Source organism: Ascidiella aspersa, chromosome 9 (genome assembly GCF_963924565.1).
Source record: "Ascidiella aspersa chromosome 9, kaAscAspe10.2, whole genome shotgun sequence".
Lineage (NCBI taxonomy): Eukaryota > Metazoa > Chordata > Ascidiacea > Phlebobranchia > Ascidiidae > Ascidiella > Ascidiella aspersa.
This window is the reverse complement of record NC_139455.1, coordinates 19,814,210-19,837,685: the sequence shown is the minus strand read 5'-3', so window position 1 is coordinate 19,837,685 and position 23,476 is coordinate 19,814,210. Positions and strand designations below refer to the sequence as shown.

At 38.2% G+C, this 23,476-nt stretch overlaps 1 protein-coding gene across 1 annotated transcript; it reads left to right on the top strand.

Annotated features, from left to right (window-relative positions):
- The first annotated feature begins 859 nt into the window (after positions 1-859).
- LOC146133476 (NADH-ubiquinone oxidoreductase 75 kDa subunit, mitochondrial-like) lies at positions 860-13,952 on the top strand. Its single transcript, XM_083397501.1, has 17 exons — positions 860-1,021; positions 1,099-1,185; positions 2,201-2,325; positions 2,397-2,555; positions 3,078-3,208; positions 3,411-3,596; positions 3,813-3,947; positions 4,885-4,999; positions 6,135-6,277; positions 7,030-7,158; positions 7,998-8,127; positions 8,874-9,050; positions 10,145-10,298; positions 11,093-11,268; positions 12,489-12,623; positions 13,188-13,260; positions 13,743-13,952. Exons 1-17 carry the CDS (start codon positions 943-945, stop codon positions 13,817-13,819), a joined length of 2,211 nt encoding a protein of 736 aa, XP_083253627.1. The 5' UTR covers positions 860-942; the 3' UTR covers positions 13,820-13,952.
- Positions 13,953-23,476: the final 9,524 nt, after the last annotated feature.

Here is a 23,476-nt window from a genome sequence, read left to right as displayed (position 1 = left end):
ATATATATATATATGTTTCTTACTTAATTTATCAGTATGTAAATTTACAATTGGGTACACTATGCACGGATCTTTAATGTAGCTTAATAATAAATTTCAAAGCCAAAAAGGTCGAGTAGATCGACAGCATCTTGATTAAGACGTTTCGATACGAACTTGTATCATCTTCAGTTAGTGTGGCTGAAAAGCAAATCAAAGCATCACTTATAAAAGGTAGGACGCAATTGTTATCATCTATGTTTTTACAGTCGGAGCCTTTAGGTGTTGAATAGGTAGAGCGGTCTAGATAAGGTGTCGACGTTCAATTCAGGGCTGCAGTCTTGAATAGATAGCGACTTGAGTAGCCGCAATCTAAACATGTCTGAAGCCCCTCCGAGCACTTCGGGTTTGCAAAAATCAACCTTATGGTCCGAGTGCTGCAGAAGATGTCTGCAAACCTCTGATTTCTCGTCCACTCTGTGTTCTTTGACCATCATTAAAAGATTTCATCGGGTTTGACCAATGTAGGAAGCACCACATGAACACGTTAATTTATACACGACATTAGATCGCTGCAAATGTTCCTGTGGATCCTTTATTCGAAACGATTTCGTCATTTAGGTTGTGTTGTGGATCAATCGAAATCCAACTTTGCCACCAGTAGCGCGAAGTACAAACCTGTGAATTTCACGGCGTATACGGTGTGAAGCTGGACTTATGTATGGTAGTCGCATCAATATATAACGTAATTGCTTTTCTTTGCATCTTTGCATGATACAAGTTCGTATCGAAACGTCTTAATGAAGATGCTGTCGATCTACTCGACCTTTTTGGCTTTAAAATTTATTATTAAGCTAAATTTACAATATTTTTCAGGTTATGATTTTTAAGTAACTTACTGGTTTTAACACAAGATTTGTTTGTTGTTTGGTGGAATACTGGTAACCAACCCAAGTTGCCAAAATGTTCCGTGTCTTTGCCAAGAAGTTTCCACCAAATCAACTTTCTGTCAAAAATATAACTCCTTTGTTGACAAAATATGGTAGGCTTGCATTTCATGGTTATTGCAAGATTCCTGCTGTTAATATTAGTTTTCTGTAAAAAATCTGTCTATTTTAGGAGCTGTTGTAGCTTCTTCTCGTCTTCAGAGCACCGATGATAGGATTGAGGTTTTTGTCAATGACAAGCCAGTTTGGGTTAAACCAGGTAAAGAAAAAAATGTAATGTTTTTTGCTTTTTATATTTTAAATGCGGTATGTCGATTAACATTGTTGATGCTATGTTACATTCTTTAGAACCAGAAGTTTAGTATATACTGTATTTGTATATTATGATCCATAGATGCAGACTTCATTTTTTTGAGAGACATACTTAAAATATTCTGGTAAATGACTTTTTTTGGGAATCATGCCCTTTAATGGTCAAACCAGTATTGTTTTAATGGGGAAAATAACGGCCCAAATAGACATAAAAACCGACATGCTTTACTATTCAAATGTTTCGGCAAATGCCACATCAGTTACACCCGTTTACATGCATTTTAGTCGCACAAAGGAAGCATGTTGCTTTTTATGTCTATTTGGGCCGTTATCTTCACCATTAAACTTATGAACAGATCTGTATATAGTGTTCCACAGTATTGTTTTAACAAGCAAAGTGTTTTATTGTATGACTCCTAACATTTGGATTAATAACCCAAACTAACCACAAAAAAAAAGAAAAATAACCCAAAAAGAAATATTCTATTTGCTAGGCAGGTATTTTTCTGAATTGCATTATGGGAAATAATCCTTAATAGTTGTTTGACTAACTGTCAGATTCCCAAATCGCACATGTTAAACAAAATATTAGGTATTTTACAGGAAGATTTACATTTTAGGGAGGGCTAAGCAGTAACCACCCCAATTTCTGCTTGGGGTGCTCTGAGCAACCTAAGCTTTCCAAACTTTTTCATACTATCATGTTACGCTTTTTTTTTGCATAGTACAGGTTTTAATATGCAGCTCTAAAAACTTCTTGGTTTATAACTTTTTAACTTTTTTCAGCATTTCTGAGATAATTAAATTTTTCTTTCAACAAGAAGTTATTTCAAGGGTTGCCCTTTAAATGGTTTCTGATACACAAGTTCCACTGCATATCAAAATATTCTCCCAATAGTTTTTAGATGAAAAAAATATTGATTGCTTTGTTATATATATATTTTTTCCGTTCGCTATTGTAGGATCTACAGTGTTGCAGGCATGTGAAATTGCAGGAATACAGATTCCAAGGTTTTGTTATCATGATCGTCTATCTGTGGCCGGAAACTGCAGAATGTGTCTGGTCGAAATTGAAAAGTCACCAAAGGTGAATTGAAATAAATTTATTTGCCTTTTGACAAGCCGCATTCCTATTTTGATTACATTCCGGTGTTACAGCCCCAAGCTTCTTGTGCGATGCCTGTCATGAAGGGAATGAGAATCAAGCCAGACTCGGATGTATCCAAGAAAGCCAGGGAGGGTGTGATGGAATTTCTACTTGCCAATCACCCCCTGGATTGCCCCATCTGTGACCAGGGAGGAGAATGTGACTTGCAGGTTAAAACCGTTTTAGTTTACTTTTTGGCAAAACTGAATTCGTAAAATCAGAATATCTCCTCGCCCTTACACCGAAATTATGACCATGACTTAAAATTGGAGCAAAATACTTTGGTCATTTATAAGTTCTAGTCATCTAAAGGAGAAATACATTTCGGCCCAAAATTAGGCATCATGAGTTTTAATTCATATGAATCTTTGACAAAGACGGGAAGGTCTAAAGAATAGTTTTCTTATTATTAGCATTTTAATAAACCTATTAGTCGTTTCACTCGTTTGGAAGATTTTCAGTTTTTTAAACCAAAATCTGTAAAGAGAAACTTGTTTAATTAGAAAAGTTCAGACATAACAGAATACTAATTTCGAAACTTTAACCTCTTGAAAAAAATATGTTAAACAATTTAAGCCTCTGTAATGGATATGGATTTTCATTGTGATGTCAAGATACAGCAGTTATTAATGTCTTGTCTTGCTTACTGTCATACGAATCCTACAAGTTGGAATTGTATTATTTTTATGTAGGACCAATCAATGATGTTTGGCTCTGATCGAAGTCGCTTTCTGGAGCAGAAACGAGCTGTGGAAGATAAGAACATTGGTCCCCTTATCAAGACCATCATGACAAGATGTATTCAGTGCACAAGATGTGTAAGGTGGGTTAGCAATCTGCTTCCACCTTCTGACATTTTGTTTGGCTTAACACAGTGGTTGCATCACAGTGCTTGTTTTTTTGAAGTTGGCACACATTAAAAAAATAGTTGATTTTGGGAACTATGTATAAACTTTGCAAACTTCTGATTCGTGATTAGAAGTGAATTCAAAAATTGGTATTTTTTAATATGTAGTACTTTTCAGGTTTGCTGATGAAATAGCTGGTGTATCTGATCTTGGCACAACTGGACGTGGCAACGATATGCAAATTGGCACCTACGTTGAAAAGATGTTCAAGTCTGAGTTGTCTGGAAACGTGATTGACATTTGCCCAGTCGGAGCTCTTACATCAAAGCCTTACGCCTTCACTGCAAGGCCCTGGGAAACAAGGTTGGGGTTGTTTTTTAGCCTTTGGACAAAGCAATACAGCAATAAAAAATTTTGAGGAATCAGATATTTTTCTGCTTGTATTTTAGCTTAACAAACATAGGAGTAAGTAATACCGAGGAACGGATACACATCTAAATAAACCTACAAATAGGGTAGTTGTCTATATGGCGAAAAATTATGCTTTACCTCTTTTTAAAAACGCGTTTCGCTTATCAGGAAAACTGAGACGATTGACGTCATGGACGCACTGGGCAGCAACATTGTCGTTTCCACCAGAGCTGGCGATGTTTTGAGGATTCTGCCACGACTTCATGAGGACATAAACGAAGAATGGATCTCTGACAAGACACGGTAAGGGGACAATTGTCTACATTTTTAGTTGCTAGATCCGAAATACGTCCCAGTGCTCCGCAACCAGTAAAGTGTGCCGCGACGTTTCCGGAGGTGTGTTATTTTTTTTGACAGTACTTTAAAAATCTGTCAAATTAACGCAAAAAATGTATATCTTATCAAGACAGGTATTTTAACATTATGCAACAATCCAGATGTAATTTATTGATCTTTCATAATATTTAAAACTTTTGGTAAAAGTTACCTTCTATTCGTGAAATAAGAATCAGTTTTCCGCAACAGTAGGGTTGTTTAGTTGCCGCCATGATCGAAGATGGACCTATATGACCGCTTGTAAGCGTTCGTACGTTGACAGGCACTGATCGAGCATAAACAGAACCTGTCAATACGCTTAAAGTCCGAATCGACGCATCGGTAAAACACGACAAGGCCAAAACATTACCGGTAGTGTGACATCTATGTAATTAGGGGCACAAGCTCTCACAAATTTGAGCGGTCTTGTACTGCCTTAAGGTTGCAAACTTTTTTCGGGCCACAGTTCCTTAGTTCGATCCGCAAACTAACATTTAGTTTAAAATTTAACTTACTTGAAAACGGCGGCAGCTAATCGGATTTTATATCTTTTTTAAAACTGTAGGTGAACGGCTGAATGTTACTAGTCCATTTTTACCAGTAGAATTGTGTTTTAGCAGTTTTGCCATATTTACCAAATAAGTAGTCTCTTGTTGTTCTTTCCCAAAATGTAGCCAAATATGTTGCCGTATAGCTTATAAAATATTTCTGAAAAGCCGCACAGCTTTATAGATTAAACTGGTGAACGGTGAACGCGATGTTAAATGCCTATTTCACACACACCTTTTTTTCGGAATCACACACACCACACAATGTTGCGCCCAGTCACTGAAGTGTTAACACCTAGTGTCGTTAATTCCTCCAGATTTGCTTATGATGGCCTGAAAAGACAGCGTCTCACCCAGCCAATGATTCGGAACAAAGCGGGAAAGCTCGTCACCTGTCTATGGGAAGACGCCCTGCCTCTTATCTCAAGCAAGGTAGGCAAGTTTTGACCTACTCCGCAGCCCTGAATTTCAAACCGTTGATAAAATCAGGTTGTCGGACTCTGGACTCGACGGAGTCGGTTTGTTTTGCTGACGTCAGACTCCGTACTCTAGTAAGACTTCGTCTATTAAGACTTCGTACGCCTGATACAAAAACGACATATAAATCTTTTCGGAGCAACACAACAATTATGACTATCTGGGTCCCGAGAATTACGTGGGCTTTGTTAATTTCAGGGGCTACATACCTTTCAAGAAACCAAAGAGTACCACATATACGAGGTTTTAAATAAATCCCATGATTTTTGCACAAATGTTGAAACTACCGTAAAAAGGTATAATTGTTGTGATGCTCCCTAAAGATTTATATGTCGTTATTTTGTATCAGGCCAACTTGCTACGGTGTTGAAAGTAAACCGGAGTGGTATAGAACGCCGTAACAAATGTTCTTTTTTACCAGGCCATTTCGTCATTTTCTCCAATGTATTTAAACCAAGATTTCAGTTGCATATGTTTGCACGACCTCAAACGATAACCCCCAGATTCCGATAAGGTTTAGTGTTTTAGACGCCTCCCGTTATGATGTAACGTCATCTCTAAAAAAATTCGTGCGTTCTGTTAAGAATTTTTTTATTGTTTCTGTAAGAAGTTAATTGTACTTTCACCCCTGCCGTGTTGCACGGTTTAACGGCCATATTTAGCATTTATAATAAAAACTAGATAGCCTATGAAATCCTTTAAATTCTTACGTTATACTGAACCGTAGGGTTTCACTAAACCCAATTTGGGAATCGCTTGTTTACGTTAATTATCACTAGCGTTGCCTTGGACCAATGTACTGCTATTTACCAGGCTTGTGCAGCCATTCTACTTTGTAAAGCAGTCATTCTACTTTGTAAAGCAGCCATTCTACTTTGTAAAGCAGCCATTCTACTTTGTAAAGCAGCCATTCTACTTTGTAAAGCAGCCATTCTACTTTGTAAAGCAGCCATTCTTTTAAAATAGCGTGAACTTGGATCCAAGAAAAAAGGACCGCCGAGTTTATGTATCGCTGTTGTTCACCCAACCCGCCTTGGAAATGCAGAATTTCGCAAGTCTTCAATTGTTTTTACCCCGCGTGTTATTACAGTTGCTGGCGGCGCAGAACAAGGTGGGTGCTGTGGCCGGTGGATTCGCCGACGCCGAGTCTCTTGTGTGCATGAAGGACCTGGTGAACCACCTCGACAGCGAAAGTCTCTGCACTGAGGAACTGTTCTTCAGCGACGGAGCAGGGTGGGTTTACATAATTTATAATGTGTATCATATATAGACGAGTTCCGTCGGTTTACTTTACCAAAGAATGTCTTAATTATTTTGATTAGGATTAAACAAGTACAGAACTTCGTAAACCTTAAAAGAGATACTAATGATGCTTTAAGGATCGAAATATATTTATCATATAACATCCAAACAGTGCAAACTTAATATGTAAAAATGAAGATATCTCCTCGTCCTAATGCACTTAATGACGACAATGACTTCGAATGGTTGCAAAACAGTATAGACTTTTTTGTCTCTTTTCTTTGTCATGAATTCATTCGAATTAAGAGACTGATAATGCCGTGATTGGCGAAATATATTTCTCTTTTATAAACTAGAACCTATAGTGACTGATTTTGACTGAGACAAGAAAGTCGATACTGTTTTGTTAATATCCAAACAAACTGATTTTCGGTAATATTCATCATTGGTTTCCATCATTTTCAAAGTTCACTTGTGATTTCCAAATCCAACTCTCACCTAATAGCCCAAACATCAACTCAATCCATTTTATCAACCTTTATCCAATATATGCGACTTCAAATACTAGTTTAAAATGTCCCACGCGCTTCTAAAAAGTTTGAAAGCACTATTATATACAAAGAAAACGTTTAATGTCGGATTCTATAGTTTTGTATGCTACACGTGAAGAGTTTTGTCGTGGTTCTGCGTATAGCACAGTTCATTAACACCTATAGCCTTATCATTTTGTTGATTTGTCTTAGAACCGACCTTCGATCTAACTACTTGCTCAACACGAAAATATCCGGGGTAGAGGAAGCAGACCTGGTCCTGCTCGTCGGGACAAATCCGAGATTCGAAGCTCCGCTGTTCAACGCAAGAATTAGAAAAGCGTGAGTTTTTTTTGTGTTTCATGTTCTACACTTGAGATAAATGATCAAATGCGCAATAGAAGTCGACATTTTGACACAATGTTAGAATATCTGTATATATATATACGTATTTTTCTTCGTTGGTTACTTACGATTATCTTATTAACCTGACGATATTTAAAATCAATATACCTTTTAGATTACACACGTGTGAATACCGTTAAACTGATCATAAGGCGGTAGCCAAACAACAGCAATACAAACATTGGCATCGGGAAACTTGTTTGTCCCATGTCGCGAGTTCGAATCTAGCCACAGGCAAATTTTCCCAGCATTTTTATCCTATAAAGAATACCTGATAATATCGGTTTGCAGCCGATACCCGAGTCTAACTGGTAGTATCGCTACTTATCCGATACTAGGGTGGTATCGGTGCCGATCCGATACCAAATTGTTATAGGATTTTCATCCTTGGTTTGTGATTTAACCCAGCAATTTCACCTTGAAAGGCAATTTATCAGGAAACAGCATGTTAAAAGCTAATGGGAACTATAAACTTAATCACATCAAAGCAAGTTATTGCCTATTAACCTAGGAAAATTGCCTTCGAACGTTTTAATTGCATCTATATTGATTGTTTCAGCATAGCAATGACGTCATTTGTATCGGATTGAATCGCGATACTTTTGTCCAAAATATCGGTTATCGGTATCGAATAAAATGTCCATCAGTATCGTATATCTCAACAGTGATAAACCGTTAAAAGCCCCCCCCCCCCGCTTAACGACGTCTCGGCGCTTTAAAGTCGTGCCAGGTGTTTGCTCTTTCCCATATTTGCCTTTAACATGCGCTTTCTGTAGCTGGATTCACAACGAACTTGACGTGGCGGTGATTGGCAGCAAAGTCGACCTCACTTACTCGTACGAGCATCTCGGAGACTCGACCAAAGCGCTTCAGCAAATCGCCGACGGAAGTCATCCTTTCAGCAAGGTTTGCCAGTTTTAATTTTGCCCCGAATATATGTACAAGGCAACAATATCTAAAGCAGATTAATACCATAGTATTAAAACGAACAACACAGTAAAGCCAAACGCGCAGTGATATCCAAGACAGAATAAGATCTAAATCGTCATCCTTTTCGCAAAGTTTGCGAGTTTTAGTTTTGCTTCGAATATATGTACAAGGCAACAATATCTAAAGCAGATTAATGTATAATACCATAGGAATAACACCAACAACATAATAAATACGCAGTAATATTTAGTCAGAATAAGATAGGCCTAAATGGCCAACATACCACCTTGAACTGTCGGTAGAGGGTATGGAACGATCGGGAGACATCTCTCTGGCATCGGTCGTTTTGGTGTATGTACGTTTGGACGCCTTAGTTTGACCGGCGCCGTTAGAGCGCCGATGTTTTTAAATTGGATTATGTGCCCCTGTTTGGAGTTATTAGGAGTTTGTTCTTTCGTTAGGGTTGAAATTATTAGGAGAGTTTGTGGTGTACTTAGCGGCGCGGTTTGGGCTTAGGTAAAAGGTTGTATAGGACTAACTCTGGTAATTAAGGTCTTATTCCAAAGGATTTACGACTTATTCCTATTTACACGTTTTTACGAATTTTTGTTATTAGTCCTATTTTTGGTCTTACTCCGATCTGTGTTTTATTCCGACGTTGATGTTGTTCTTATCTCGGTCTTATGGCTGGAATCCGTATAATGTTGTGTATTTTCCTGCAGAAACTGGCGGCCGCCAAACGTCCGATGGTTGTCGTCGGAAGCGAAGTATTTGCTCGTGATGACGCATTCGGTGTTCACTCGGCCGTGGCCGCCATCGCGCAAAAGGCAACTGTGACGTCACAGGCGAACATGGGCGACGGAGCGGAACCGTGGAAAGTGCTCAACGTTCTGCAGAAGGTACATCGACTGTAACTTCGTAGGCCATTGTGACCATATTTTTAGTGGACACTAATATTAGGATTTTACAGCTTTTAGGTATTTTGTTCGTAAAAGCTTACATATTGCATTACACTAAAATAAAGAGACAGTCACGTTTTTTTCAAAGCAATGTATATTTATCATTGTTGCAAGCAAGTCAATTTTAAATCACTTGAGTCCAACTGAATTTACACAATAAGCTGTTAAATTAGTAAACTTGCCCGATAATGCCAAAAGCCGTAACTAAAAAAAACAAAAACGCAATACACAGCCAACAAATTGTTTTATTTGCAAAAATTGGGACAAATACCCATTTTGTAAAACAAAATTTTATCAAAAAACTTCATTTCAAACCGAGTCATTTGTCTGAAAGAGTCAAGTCATTTTGTCTAAAAGACTTAAAAGTTAAGTCAAGCCAACAGTGACTTAAGTCATTACAGCAGTGATATTTATACTTTTCAAAATCTTGTCACGAGAATAATTACATCATTCAAAAATAATAAAAAAATATGCACGCATTACAACCAAACATGGTAAACCAAAATATTTTAAGGTTTTAAACGATGATGTCAGGGAGTTAAAACTTATTGCCTAAACGAGGTATTTGCTTTTTGAAAAAAAAAAGTTTATACAAGTATTAAGGTCAGCTTTCACGCTTGCTTTGAAAGCCGCTCATATTTTCTCAGTATGAAAAAATAAGTTCTGTGAATTATATGTGTGTTTGTAATTTAACAAAATTGTATAATAATTTACAATTTTACTGGTTAACACACTTATTTATAGGTGTCTAACTGTCTATGCCATTTTAGCGTGACATGATTCATGCCGACAGAACACATATTATCTCAGTGTAACACAACTAGAAGTTGTGTCAATTAAAAGTGAAATTTGAAGGCAGTGTAAAATGTGCGCACATTGTTAAACAAAAAGTGCGCACATTTTTGAAGGCATTCTAAAATCTGCGCACATTTTGGCGTGCACATTTTTGCGCACATTGTGCAAAAAATGTTCGCATCCCCGTCTCTAATATTCTGAGCATATAGGTTTACGACATCTTCTTGTTTTGTTCTCAGGTTGCCAGCCAAGTGGCTGCCTTGGACCTCGGATACAAACCAGGACTGGATGAGATTAGGAGTAATCCTCCTTCTCTTCTTTTCCTCCTAGGAGCAGATGGAGGAGCAGTAGATCGCTCGACTCTTCCCAAAGACTGCTTCGTCGTTTATATCGGTGAGCAAGTGTGGCCATTGCAAATTCCAAAAGGTCGAGTAGATCGACATATTCTTGGTTAAGACGTTTCGACTTAAGTCGTCGGAATGTAAGACCGAGGACTGCGGGTTCGAATCCCGCCCCAAACAATATAAGCTCAATACCCATAATGTTCCACTCTGTAGCCAGGACTAAATGTCTCGTGATTATTTAAATTAGTAAAGGTAGTGTGTATTGTATATTCTCCATGCCAGGATTGGAGAGTACAGTCCTGGCCAGACTTGGACAACTAGATTTATTTTAGCTTTTTAAAATTAATTAGAGCATTTTAATTTTTCTAAATTAGATTAGAATTAGAATTACCAAATTCCTAAAAAAACAAATTTCACCTAGAATTTGAACTAGAATCACATACAACCAATTTAATTTAATCGCAAAGTATTCTTATAAGAATGTGAATGGTAAATATGTGTGTGCTAATTTTTATGCTTTTTAGACTGTAAAAATTGCATACAAGTCTACCGACCAAAGAGTTTTAATTGAAATTCTGTGTTTCAACTGAGTGCCTAAAAATGCCGTTGGACAAAGTAACAGTTTTGGAAAAATACGAATTAGATTAGAACTAGAATTGGAGCACACAGGCAATTCATAAATTAGATTAGATTAGAATTAGCCGCATTTTGCTCTAATTCCAATGAAAACCAAGTCTGGTCCTGGGTACAGAGTGGAACATTATGGGTATTGAGCTTATATTGTTTGGGGCGGGATTCGAACCATTAAAACTTATTTTTTTTTTAAATTCATAAACAACACAGGAAGCCACGGTGACGCATCGACCCCATTCGCTGACGTCATTCTTCCGGGCGCCGCTTACACCGAAAAGCCGGGCACCTACGTGAACACCGAAGGTCGAGCCCAGCAAACCCAGGCCGCAGTTTCGCCACCCGGTGTCGCAAGAGAGGACTGGAAGATCATCAGAGCACTCTCCGAGGTTTGGCGTCACCTTTTCTGTGTTCAATGTTAATGCTGGGATAAAAAAACAACAGTTTTATATCGTGTCATGTTAACTTTTTTTTACCTGCCTCCATCTAAGGGTGCTCTTTCTTTTTAATTTCTTTGACATTTTTAAGTATAAGGAGTTTATGACCAAAAAAATACCGGTTGCTTTATGAGCAGCCATAAAAAATAACTCGAAACTAAAGCATAGAAATCTTACCTTGTCTGTGTTCAATGTTGACACTGAAAAAAAAACAGTTTTATAGCGTGTCATGTTAACTTTTTTTAAATTTTTTACATGCCTTTTCTAATGGTGCGCTTTTGCTGTTTATTCTCGCTGTTGTGCACCTTTAAGTACAAGGAGTTTATGACCAAAAAACACCGGTTGCTCTTTGGGCGGCCATAAAAATGAACTCAAAAGCATATAGAAATCATTGCTTTTCGATTCAGCCACATAATTGACTACAAGTTGAAAATCACTGATGTAGATTCGGAACGGCTTAGTAAACAGGACTAACATTACATTATCAAAAAAGGCCTGTATAACGATTTGTCCAGTTTATTTAGCGTCAGTTCGATTTTACACTGTAGGCTTTTTACAGACTTAGGCGATAGGATGGAAATTAGATACATCGACGTTAAACAGTTCGTAACAACACCAAAATAGGACTAATAGCTAATCGTCACAATGTGATCCAAATGAATAATACCTAAACTCGCTAGAACAACATTTGAACGACATCTTACCTAACCTCGAACCCAAACCCTTTTTTAACACCAACTTTCCGATAGTTTAAACCCTAACCCAGCCTAAACCTATTATTCTTCTAACCCTTCCCATTACCCACCCCCACCCCCCAAAATGGCGAACAGTCGTGTTGGCAAAACTTCTTTACGAAAACAACCGATGTCAGGCTGACGGCGTTCAATCGCCACATCTCTCGTCTGTTTTAAGTATTATTTAGGACTTATTCCGTCGTACACATTCCTGACTATTTTTTAATAATCTCGTTGGTAATATTAATACTGTGACTGTGGTATTATAGATAACCCCGCTTTGTATAGTGTTGCTTTATACGTCTAGTTGTGCGTTTTCTTTTGCACCAGTATCCTCTATAAACCTGCAGGAGGAAAAACAGCAATAAAAATATTTGCTTGCTGCCCTAATAAATTAAGTAGCCACCATACTAAACTTAACCGCCTCTTAATAAACAGATCTCGGACATGACGTTGCCCTACGACGACCTGGAAGGTGTGCGTTCGCGAATGAGCGAGATTGCTCCAAACCTGACGAGGTACGATGCTGTGGAGGAGGCCAACTACTTCAAGCAGGCTCACGAGCTCGCTAAGGTTAGCCCCAACTGTTGTTTTTCGGGTCTGGATGGAAGTGCATTCTTGATCGTGACTAGGATTGACTGAAAAATCGTATTGTGTTTTGAATCCTGATGCTTCGGGTACAAGTACATTAGTACAACCACCCTACCTATAGTACTAAATATTTACGTTAAAATCAAAGCAAAGGATAAGTTTCGGTTATAGTAACACCTGTATAAAACTATTATTTGTTTTCATTCAAAGGTGAAAGTAGGCTTAATTTCTAACCTGAACGATGGTAAAAAAATTGCCGAAACGCATAAACATTTTCAGAGATGACATCTTGAAGTTACGTCATAACAAGACCACTAAAACCAGTAACCTTAGAAAACTTGTAAACATAAAACATTTTTAGAACATTTTTACCGCTACCGGTAGGCCGTTCACTAGAAATTATTTACCAGAAATTATACCTTGCGGCTTATTTTCCATCGGTTCCCATTACAATAAATTAATTTCTTTCTGTTGCGTACTTTAACGTTTTCTATACAAACTACTCTTAAAAAAGCTGATTAGCGCTTAACTTTTTTCGTTTTCCAGCTTGCCAAACCCGAGCTGATGAGCAAGCCTCTGCAATCGTCGCAACTCTCGCTGGCTGACTTCTACATGACAGGTAAGCCGCTGTGACGGCCGCTGTATTTTTCAATTCAAAATATTAAGTTCTTTACTGTTATTACGTCGGAGATATTTCAAGTTTTATTTTTTCCCCACCCGACGATCAATGCAATGCACACGCAAAATAAAAAAGTAAGTAACTTCAGCGTATTAGGAGAAGGAACAGCGTTGAACCTTAACTGGTAACGCAAAAAGACTGACTCTACGGATAACCTTTAGCAGTTTTTCACCAGTCAAAAACTGCGGTGAACTTGAACGTTGCGCATATCGTTCGTCGAGTAACGCAACCGTGCACGTGTAATATAATTCAAATATATGCCGTTTTTTATCCCCCATCCCAGTAGGTATATGGCGCGTGTATGATAAATCATTGTACTGTTTGGAGCCCAATGGTTGGAGGTTGTAGTAAGACGTAACAGGAATATTAATGCCCATACAAAAGTAAGTATCATGACGCCTTGCCATTTTATTTCGTCACAGACTCCATCTCCCGAGCTTCCAAAACGATGGCCAAGTGTGTCAAGGCCGCCAACGACGGGGTCGCCCCCGATCTCTGACGTCATCGTTTGAACGTGCCCGCGTCGGTGCAACTTTGACCTTCTTGTTCGTCTCTATCTCTCTGCATATTTTGTCTGTCTGTATAAAGTTCGGGCGTGAAGTTTCTATTTATATTTGAATACAGTCCAAGTCTCGCGAGTTGTGTGATTTTAAAATATTATTTAATTCGGATTTTACTAAAAAGGCTGCTTTGTCCAACGCCATTTTTAGTCTTTCGGTCGAAACAAAGGATTTAAATTAATACCCTTTTTTAGTCGGAACGACTTGTAGGTGATTTTTACAATCTGAAAAGCATAGGCCATGCTAAAACATGAAAAAATTAACATCCAAAATTTACCATTCACGTTCTTATAACAATAAATCGGGATTGAATTAAATTGATTGTAAATGATGAAATATATTTTTAGTTCAATTTCTTGTTTAAATTTTGATTTTGAAGAGTTCGGAATTCTAATCTAATTTGAGAAAACAAAAATGATCTAATTCTAATCTATTTTGGAAAAACTAAAATGCGCTCATTCTGATTTAATTTTTAAAAACTAAAATAAATCTAGTTGTCAAAGTTTGTCCTTGAGAAGTAGCTTTAAAATAAAACATTATACTGCTGCAAAAACATTTAACGTTAATCGAAAATATAAGGTCTTCATTTTAAATTAGTTCTGACAAACAATGCACAAAACATACTTTACTCAGACACCACTTTAATATTTTTATAAAAATGAAAGCGAACAAGATTTTTTTTTAGGTTGGTAGGACAACAGTTTTTCAAAATTTCGATTATTACTTTTTTTCAACGTAGTTAAAATAGCTTTATCAGTTTGTTATACGATCGGCGCAAGAGGTGCTTGTTTGATTCTGATCAACAGTTCTAATCCGTGAAGGGCGACACGTGTCAAATCAATGTGAAAATATTTAAGGACATATAACTATAGCCCACGACTCTAACATTTTGACAGCGATTTCACAGAAATAAATGTGGAAGTGTTGCTACTGTTTCGACGACATATAATAGCCTTTCATAATTGTGCTAGAAAGATATATTCGTTTGTAATTTGTACTATCACCAGGGTTTCTCAACCGTGGCCCTTGGGGCCAAGTAGCGGTCATTGGGGTGCCACGGACATAACTCTGTAGCTAGATATTGCGAAAACCAAAGTGTCACTGCTTTTAAAATTTACCAGTTAACTTACTTTCATGTGTTTTAATATGACTGTAAATCTTTCTTAACATTTTGTAACCAATTTTTCTGACAAGTGTTTGACTCGTCAGTAGGGATGTTTAAAATGGAATTTAGTGTCATTTTTTTTTGCTTTATCGCGGAAAGGTGCAGAAAGTTACGCCTAATTGGTCGTCCGCGAGTGGCCAGTTACGTAAAAGGTCTGTCACTGTGGCAAAACAATTACTGTTCTGATTCATACGTAGCTTTGCAGTGCAGCGTCAGCTCTTTTTCGGGCGGCAAAAATACCTTTGCCTAATCATTAAGTGGCCTACAAATGCTGTTATAAGTGTGCAATGCCAAGTGCAACGGTTGGAAATTTCCTTCAAGGGCGTTTCGTGCACACTGCACAGCTTATCAAGTAGGCTAATAGTAACGCATTGAGAAAACGAAAATCGAGAAATGATCTCGACGAATGTAGTGGCATCGCTTGGCTCAGTACAAAATGAGCCGAATATAAAAAATACCTTGGCGGCGTCGAAAAACAACATTTGTAATTACTAACTAAGTTAATTTAAATTAAAATGACTTATTTGTACAATTTTTAAAAGTTAGTGCATTTATTTGTTGATTAATGGCTGTATTTGTTATTGACGTGAAGAAGTAAAACAAGTAAAATACGTTAGACACAATTCTTGGTATTTTTTTTATAAGTAGGGGGGCCACGAGGGTCGGGAGTCTTTTAAAGGGGGCCACGAAGCATGAAAGGATAAGAACCTTTGACCTACATGTTGCTCCATTCTTTTTTACACGAAAAAGCAACTCGCTGATAAAAACAACGGAAAATTTAAAATACCTTGTATCAAGCATTGCTCTAAGAAATATATAATTGGAACAATGTGTTTATAGTGAATGTAGTAAAAGATGACCTAAAATCCTATTTTTTGCGACCAAGGGTGCGTTATAACAGATTATTATAAAGATTGTCATTCTTTACGCAGTTAATTTGGCAACATATTACCGCGAAGTGGCGCTGTTCATTAACGAAATACCGTACCAGTGATGTTTCGAACCTAGACAACGGCCAAAAAGTTGTGCAGTTTAAACCACTTTATACGGGAATTCTGCTTTGTTTTTTGCTTTTCAGTTGTAAATGTAAAAGGCAATAAATGTGCACCACACTGCCTATCGACTAAAACAAAATTTGTTGGTCTTTACCGATTTTGCAGGACCCTATAAACACAGTCAGCCAAATTTTGCTATTTAACGTTTTTATTAAATACAATCTAAATTAATTTACAGACTATTTAAATGCAAATTTGTTTACGAGTTATATAGCATTAAGCACATTGAGTCTCTATGCTTATCCTTGTTGACCTTGAATAGTTGTTTGTTTAATGATGTCACTGTATGACGTAATTTTGTGATGCTATTTCTGAGATAATCAATGATATCCGCCACCGATCAACAAAGCTTGCGAGCTCAAAATGTGGTCAGCGGCCACTAAAAGCTTTCCCATCACTGAGTTATGTTTACCAACCAACCGGAGATTAACCAGAAACCGCAGGAAGTTTCAAGACAGCAAAGCTCAATTTGCCTTGTCCACACTCCTGTAGTTGGTTTAGGCCTTAGGGTAATGTTTAGAGGACTATTATAAGGTCCCTGGGTCCTTCATATCTGATTCCTATCAGATGATAGGAATCGTATATCTACTCAATTAGCATTTTTATTAACACTTAAAAGCTGCTCCTTGTAGCGGACTCAAGCCATAAGACCTAACTGGAACAACTTTATCGTGAAAAAACACATTCCGGTGAATTTAGGACGTATTCCGACAGGTTTATGTCCAATTCAGGCGATTTAGATATTATTCTGTCGTGGATTTAACTGGAAATTTGGCTTTATTAGGTCGTTGGCCGTAATGCTATGGTATTATAGATTATTCTGCTTTAGTTATTGTTGTCTTCTACGTCATATTGTGTGTTACCCTTACAGCACAATCAGTCTTGTCCCTCGATAAAAACTGACCCAAAATATATGAGGGAGAAAGGAAAAGGCACAGAATATTGTTACCTAAGTGACGAAGGAAAGAAGACACCACGGCAATTCGCGAAACAGCGATAAGATTTATGTTTAATTATAATACGCCACTGCACTCCCACCTAAATTCCATCAACACAAAACTGCCCGAAAACTATTTTTGAAATGTCTAACATACCGAGAAGACTAAGGAATGAGTTTGTGCTGCCGGTCATCCTTGTTTTCGCGGTTACATTGGACATACCCTCTTTTGGGGATAATACATATATTTAAAACTTAGTTGGGATTAGTTCTGATATGTATGTAAATAAAATCAATATATTGTTTCTTAGTATGTATATGTGGTTATGTCATGTAAATTAACATTTAAAGCATTATTGTAAACTTTATGTTAACAAAAAAATTGATCCGTTTCCTAGCCTATACTTGCCAACATTCAAAGAATTGTGTTAGGCAAAACTGAAAAAGTTGATTGTCTTCGAATAGTGGTTTCTTCACTTATTGCGTTAGTTCTTAACAAGTGCAGTTAATAAGGTTTTATCCCGTGATGGTCGCACAATTTTGCACAAATAAAGCAACTCGTTGTGTCATTTGAACACATATGCATACCTTTTTAACCTTTTAAAGTAAGGATCTGATTTTTTAGGAAAAATTTACCCTGAAAAAAAAGATTTGTACAGTATATTTCTTAAGAGCTTGAATAAAAACAAGTTTAGTTTTTTTACCACGATTCTTTGTTTAATGAATCGGTATAATTGTATTAATTTAGATTAGGTTTTACCTTCACGTTATTTTATCTTTAAATAGGTTTAATTACATGCGACTTCAAGCTTCGATTTTCCTGAGCGCTTGGGTGCAGGTTGAAATGTTTCTCTGAGAGTGGTGGAATGGTAGATATAGGTTGCAATACGCTGACTTTGGGCACCAAGTTTTAGAAGTGTTTAAAATTTTAATCCGAACCTGCGTCATACCTATAAGTAGCAATTATGTTCTTCCAATAGCGGTTCGCGGGTAGCTGGAATGTGCTGAGACGTTTGTTGGGAGTGTTGTTATGTGAGCGAGTTCTCGGGCGCGAAAACTTGTTTTCCTCTTTTCACCGTCCGCTTACTTGACTTCGAATCCCGAGCAGCCTTAGCCGTGTTTTCTAGCGTAACGCCTCCACTTTTAAACGGTTACATAAACACCGTTAAGTGTTAGGCCATTCAACGAATCCCCGGCGTGTCAAAATAGACGTACATGACAAAAAGCCCAAGATCAAGTGCGGACCACCACCAGGCAAGAAACACCAGCAGCAGCATCCAGCCTTTTATACGACTCTGGCACGCTGATAGAGTCCAGATGTAGCGCTGCTGTCCGCTGTGGCAACCGGGCGCAATGACGTCTTAGTCAATTTAAATATTTAATGGGCCTGCCACGCTTTGTATTGTCTGATTACCCGGGGCGCAAGCGTTTTTGTTGATTGCCTCTCTACCTATGCGCGAAACAGGTCGTTTTGTAAAGACAGCATGTGGCGAACAGCAGGTCGACAATATTAGACGCATATTTTCGTAGCGAGCTATACTTCTTCTAGAAGCAGTTTAGAGGGTGATTTGGTTTATATTTTATTGCGAGATTGTTTTCGTTTGACGCGCAAGTTTTAGAAAATTAGCTGGCGGATTTTAAACTCGAAAAGACAAACTTATGTTGTGCCAGGGTCGGGCGTACAGGGACTGTAGCCATAAGACCGAAATAAGATAACATTACCGTCGAAATAAAACACAGTTCGGATTAAGACCAAAATAGGATTAATATCTAATTGAAAAAAACAGCGTTTAAATCGGAATAAATCTCAACACGTCGAAATATGACCTATAAATAATCAGAAACAAGCCTGTACAATTCCTTTACCTAACCCCGAACCCCACCCCTAAAATACATCGATAACAACCTGAATACTTTTCACCCTAACCCAACTTCTAACCCCAGCATACCACTAAACCCAAACAGGGGCAAATATTCCGGTCCCATAACACCGGCACCCAAACGTCGACACCTAAACGGTTTATGCCAGACCCATGGACCCCAATTGTCCCGTCCCATCAGTTTCAGACGTTATTTATAGGTTTAGGTATATTTTTCAGGCGATTGAGATCTTGTTCCGTCTTGGCTATTGCCGACTTTATTATGTCGTTGGTCGTAATACTATGATATAGCAGATTCTTCCGTTTTAGATATTGTGATAGTGTAGGTCTTATTGTGTGTTCCAGTACAGGCGTCTATTCCATCAACAAAATCTGCACTTGAACATACCGTGCAACAACTTAAATATCGCGAATAGTTTTACAGTTGTACTCAATAAAGCGGGAAATTCAAGGAAACTTTTCGTTAAGTCAAAAAAACTTTTAACAGACAAATCGAGCGAGTTCGCCAAAAAGTTGTTCAAGGGGACTTTTAGAGAAATGCTCGGCGGCTGTGGCAAGTGCTAGGCACGCGAGTAATGTAGTTAATAAAGGGGGGTCGGCTCGGTCCCGGGCCGCCGTTTTATTTTCCGCCATCTGTGCGCCTTGCAGTTGCGCGACGGTTGCAAGCGAGAAGCTGATGCGACCAATTACGAGAGGGATCGAAGATGCACTGGGCGCCGCTTCTCTCTTGCTTGCTCGCCTTGTAATAGCCCGTGTCATTTCGAACCAGCCTATTCTGTGTTTCTCTTTGCTCTCGGCAACGCGCCCGGGCCTAATAACGATTATTTTTACTGCCACCGGGCCGTCCGACTGCTGAGGTGCACTGCACTTCTCTCCCAGCGCGGCGCGGCCTTGTCTGCTTGGGCGCCCGTCGAAAGCACCAACCTCGCCGATTCGTCCAGGTGCATCTTCTCAGAAAGTCTTCGAATACCTGCGTTTTCAGACTTTTACGGACAGATAAAGTTTTTAGATGCGTCCTTAGAAATATTTTGTGTTTTTAACTGAAAACGAAAATGCGTTTCGATCGTGCTTTAAGAATTGTTTACTTTAATTGTGCGTTAATTACCAGTAACTTTTTAGAGAGAGACAGTTTTCAGAGAGGTCAGGTATATGGTTTTGGTTTTGCTGACACAGTAAACTTTATGTATGCAGATTGCAGACCAGTTATAGTCTTGTTGTTACTCAGCGATAGTCTTGTTGTTACTGAAACTCAAAACTCAGCGTTAGGGCGTTGTAAAGAATTTATTATTTTCAACAAACTATTTTGCTGTGTGCATAATTTATATATTTTCTCACAAGTAATAGATGTACACCTTTAGTTCTTACAAACAAGCTAAATATAGTTTTTAAACAGGACCTCTTTAGCATCTTGTCAGTGTATTACGTCACAAATTAGGGAGGACAATTATTGCCTGCCTTTCCGTTCAACAGCTGCACTCCCGGTGCGAACAATTTAGAACATTTGACAAATCGCGTTTGGCATCAAATAATATCGGCAAACGATCGCGCACCATTTGATGAATGAAAGTCGTTTAAGGTGCAACGAAAGAGACAGCTGCATACAACAGGTAAGTCGGTTTAATATGTTGCTTTGCTTCCCTGGATCGATTGGATGGATGGCAGCGCATAGCGGCTTTGACGTGCTGGAATTGTATGCATTATTTAAAGTTCGCTTTGCCGCTGTGGACAAGGTTAACTCAAGATTTTTTGTAGCAAGGTTACTTACCATGAAGATTATTTTGTAGCAAAGCTACTAAACATGAAGATTATTTTGTAGCAAAGTTGCTAACCATGGAGATTATTTGTAGAAAGGTTAGCCAGTAACGAGTATTGCTAACAACGGTTATGCTAATATTCGATTAAATTGTTGTTTGACTGAATGGATTTTTCGTTGTTGAATTCTCAAAAATGAGTTTCGTATTACAAGAAATGTCCGCCCACCATATGAATATAGAGACAATTTTTAGTTAAAGAATAAGCGTGCTGTTGTTAAGGCAATAAAACATATAGCATAAGTAAGCATACATTCCCTAAACTGTATTTATGTTCTTTCAGTGTTTTCCTGTGAGAAAATCTATTAGTATTTCTTTTTCCGGAAAGAATACGTTGTTAAGCTTAGAAAAATAAATTTAGTTCGTTTTGGAAAAGATTTAATGCTTAGTACGGCAAGTCTGACTTTTGTAGTTTTACTTTGAAGTACGAAAAAAACAAGGGTTCACGGATACAGCATCGAAAGTGATCATCAGAAAAACCAGCGCCTGATTTTAGTAATGAGACAGGGAGAGTAGCAACAGCGGCGCGTGCGCACACACGGTCGCACATGCGCGGGCTGCTGTAATGCGAACAGTCAGGCGTAATAGGTAGAGCAAACGAAATAGCATTCCTTATTGGTCGCACGCAGTCCTCGTGAAGGTCCAAAGTCGCCAAGGGAGGAACTAGGTGGCCCTTGACCCGTATGATATCGACGTTTTTTGAAGGATTACGCTGTGTCTGTAATCGCCAACGCACGCCACTTGTGTTGTGTTTGGCCGGTGCCGGCTCAAAGCATGCAATCAATGTCGCACGCGTCTCGTCGTCATACCGTTGTATGAAATACGCCGCGAAAGTACATCGTCGTGTGTGGTACGCATCCAGCCGTCCATCTGCGGCGCGGTCAGCGACCGGGAAATAACGCATTACTCGCTTAATTAGTCTCGACAAAATTCGCACTGGACATTTGCTGGTGTGCCTTGTTTTACATTGCTGTTTTTTGCTGTCCTTTTTTTTAGGGTTCTTAAAATGCCGAATAATTTTCGGGGTAGGATGTGAGTAGGTCATATCCACGCTAGCCTTCAGTTTTTAGCTTATAGCTGTAATATTTATTGTGTGATATTTTTGAAGGTCTTCCTCAGTTGTTGACCTTATCCCATCTTTTATCCTCAAGGTTTTTGTGGTATAAAACATCCTATTCAACTAATCAGACACATTTATTTTACTCAGGTGCCGTTCACGTTTGGTCATGCGTTTTTGTTTTGTCAATTCAAGGCTACCGATCGTTTCCATTTAAAAATGTGTCCGCAAAATGAACTTGAGCCAAGTTAAATATTACGTACTTTAACTTGGTCTGAACGAAGCGTGTTTTGTTCTATTATGGGAACAACATCATCAAATTATTATTTATAAATCACTTAAAAGTGTAACAATCTTTAAAAAAAAAATTTCTTTAAAAAAAAATTTAAAGTCAAAGAAAAATAATAAAGTTAGACCACAACAAATATTGCAGGGAAAGCTTGTTCGTTACCATTTTGCCGCGTAGAAATAAGCGGGTACATGAAAAAGCTTTAAGTCCATTTTCGAAAACATTTTTACATCTATGGAACACGAAAGCGTAATTGGCTTATGCAGCACAATAACGTTTTATTGCGAGTTACATTGCGTGCGCCGTCAGCGAGAAAGTAACTTCGTGAATCTCACCCCAACTTTGACTCGAAACGACTTACATTTTGTTTTGCGAAACAACGTTCTTCCTTTAAAATCGTCAAGATTTTACACCGGTGCATGCAGCCGTCGTCAATATATCGCAACTTGTCAGTCAAAAGTTTTTTCTATAAATTTTCATTAATAAACAAAAAAACTACGCCTGGCCCAACTCAAAATTTTACAACCAAAGGCTCGGTTTTATTGTTTATAAAGCTGGCGTTCGACTATTGTTTTGCTATTTTGGGGAGCCAAAAACTGTTGTTTTGTAATCAAGGAATTTTAGCCATAATGCACGATCCAACACGACTACATCTACTTTAATAGAAAAATTTACCAAACAATAGTAGGTTAACAACTGGAGGTTGACTAATTAACATCAAAGCAAAATTTTAAATTTAAAACCCGGAACAAATTGCCGCTGAACGTTCCAACTTCATATTTTTGCTTGGCGGCAAATGACGTCGTTTGATATCAGATCGGATCGCGATATTTTTTGTCTAAAATATCGGTCATTGGTATCGGGATAAAATGACAAGTATCGGAATCGGCTGCCGCGGAATTTCTGAAAATCACGTTGTTGAGTTTGCACTCCATACACGCTCCGAGTTTCTTTTCCAGACGAACTAGTTATTCTGCGTATAGATTTGTTGTTTTGGCTTTTTGCTTGCCTTTCGAAGAGCGGAGCTACGTTTAACACCATATCGCACAAATACGGACAACAGCTTTGTCTTGTTCAAACCAAAGTGGACAACGTACCTTAACAGGAAATAATGCGACCGGTTAATGACCATTAAATTTCGAGAAGTTATCATGGACCGCCTTGTGTCTCACCTCTTCGGGACCATCATTTTGCTTGGTGGATGCCAATATTTTAGCCATACCCCAAAACTATATAAATGAGTGTTGGTTTTAGTGTGGTTTAATGTGACACATGCAATCGACAGCAGGTCCTTTGTGCAAGGCTTCTCGCCATTTTGTTACGTCCATTCCTTACCAGGTGATCCAGACTTTATGCAATCCTTGATGTTTTGTTAATCTTTTCCGGCTCAATAGCGACAAAC

Bases quoted from the DNA above. Each gene is read 5' to 3' on its own strand.
- LOC146133476 (XM_083397501.1), top strand. From the start codon at position 943: ATGTTCCGTGTCTTTGCCAAGAAGTTTCCACCAAATCAACTTTCTGTC. The intron at 2,556-3,077 runs GTTAAAACCGTT...ATTTTTATGTAG, and splicing joins GAGGAGAATGTGACTTGCAG to GACCAATCAATGATGTTTGG. The intron at 6,278-7,029 runs GTGGGTTTACAT...GATTTGTCTTAG, and splicing joins TTCTTCAGCGACGGAGCAGG to AACCGACCTTCGATCTAACT.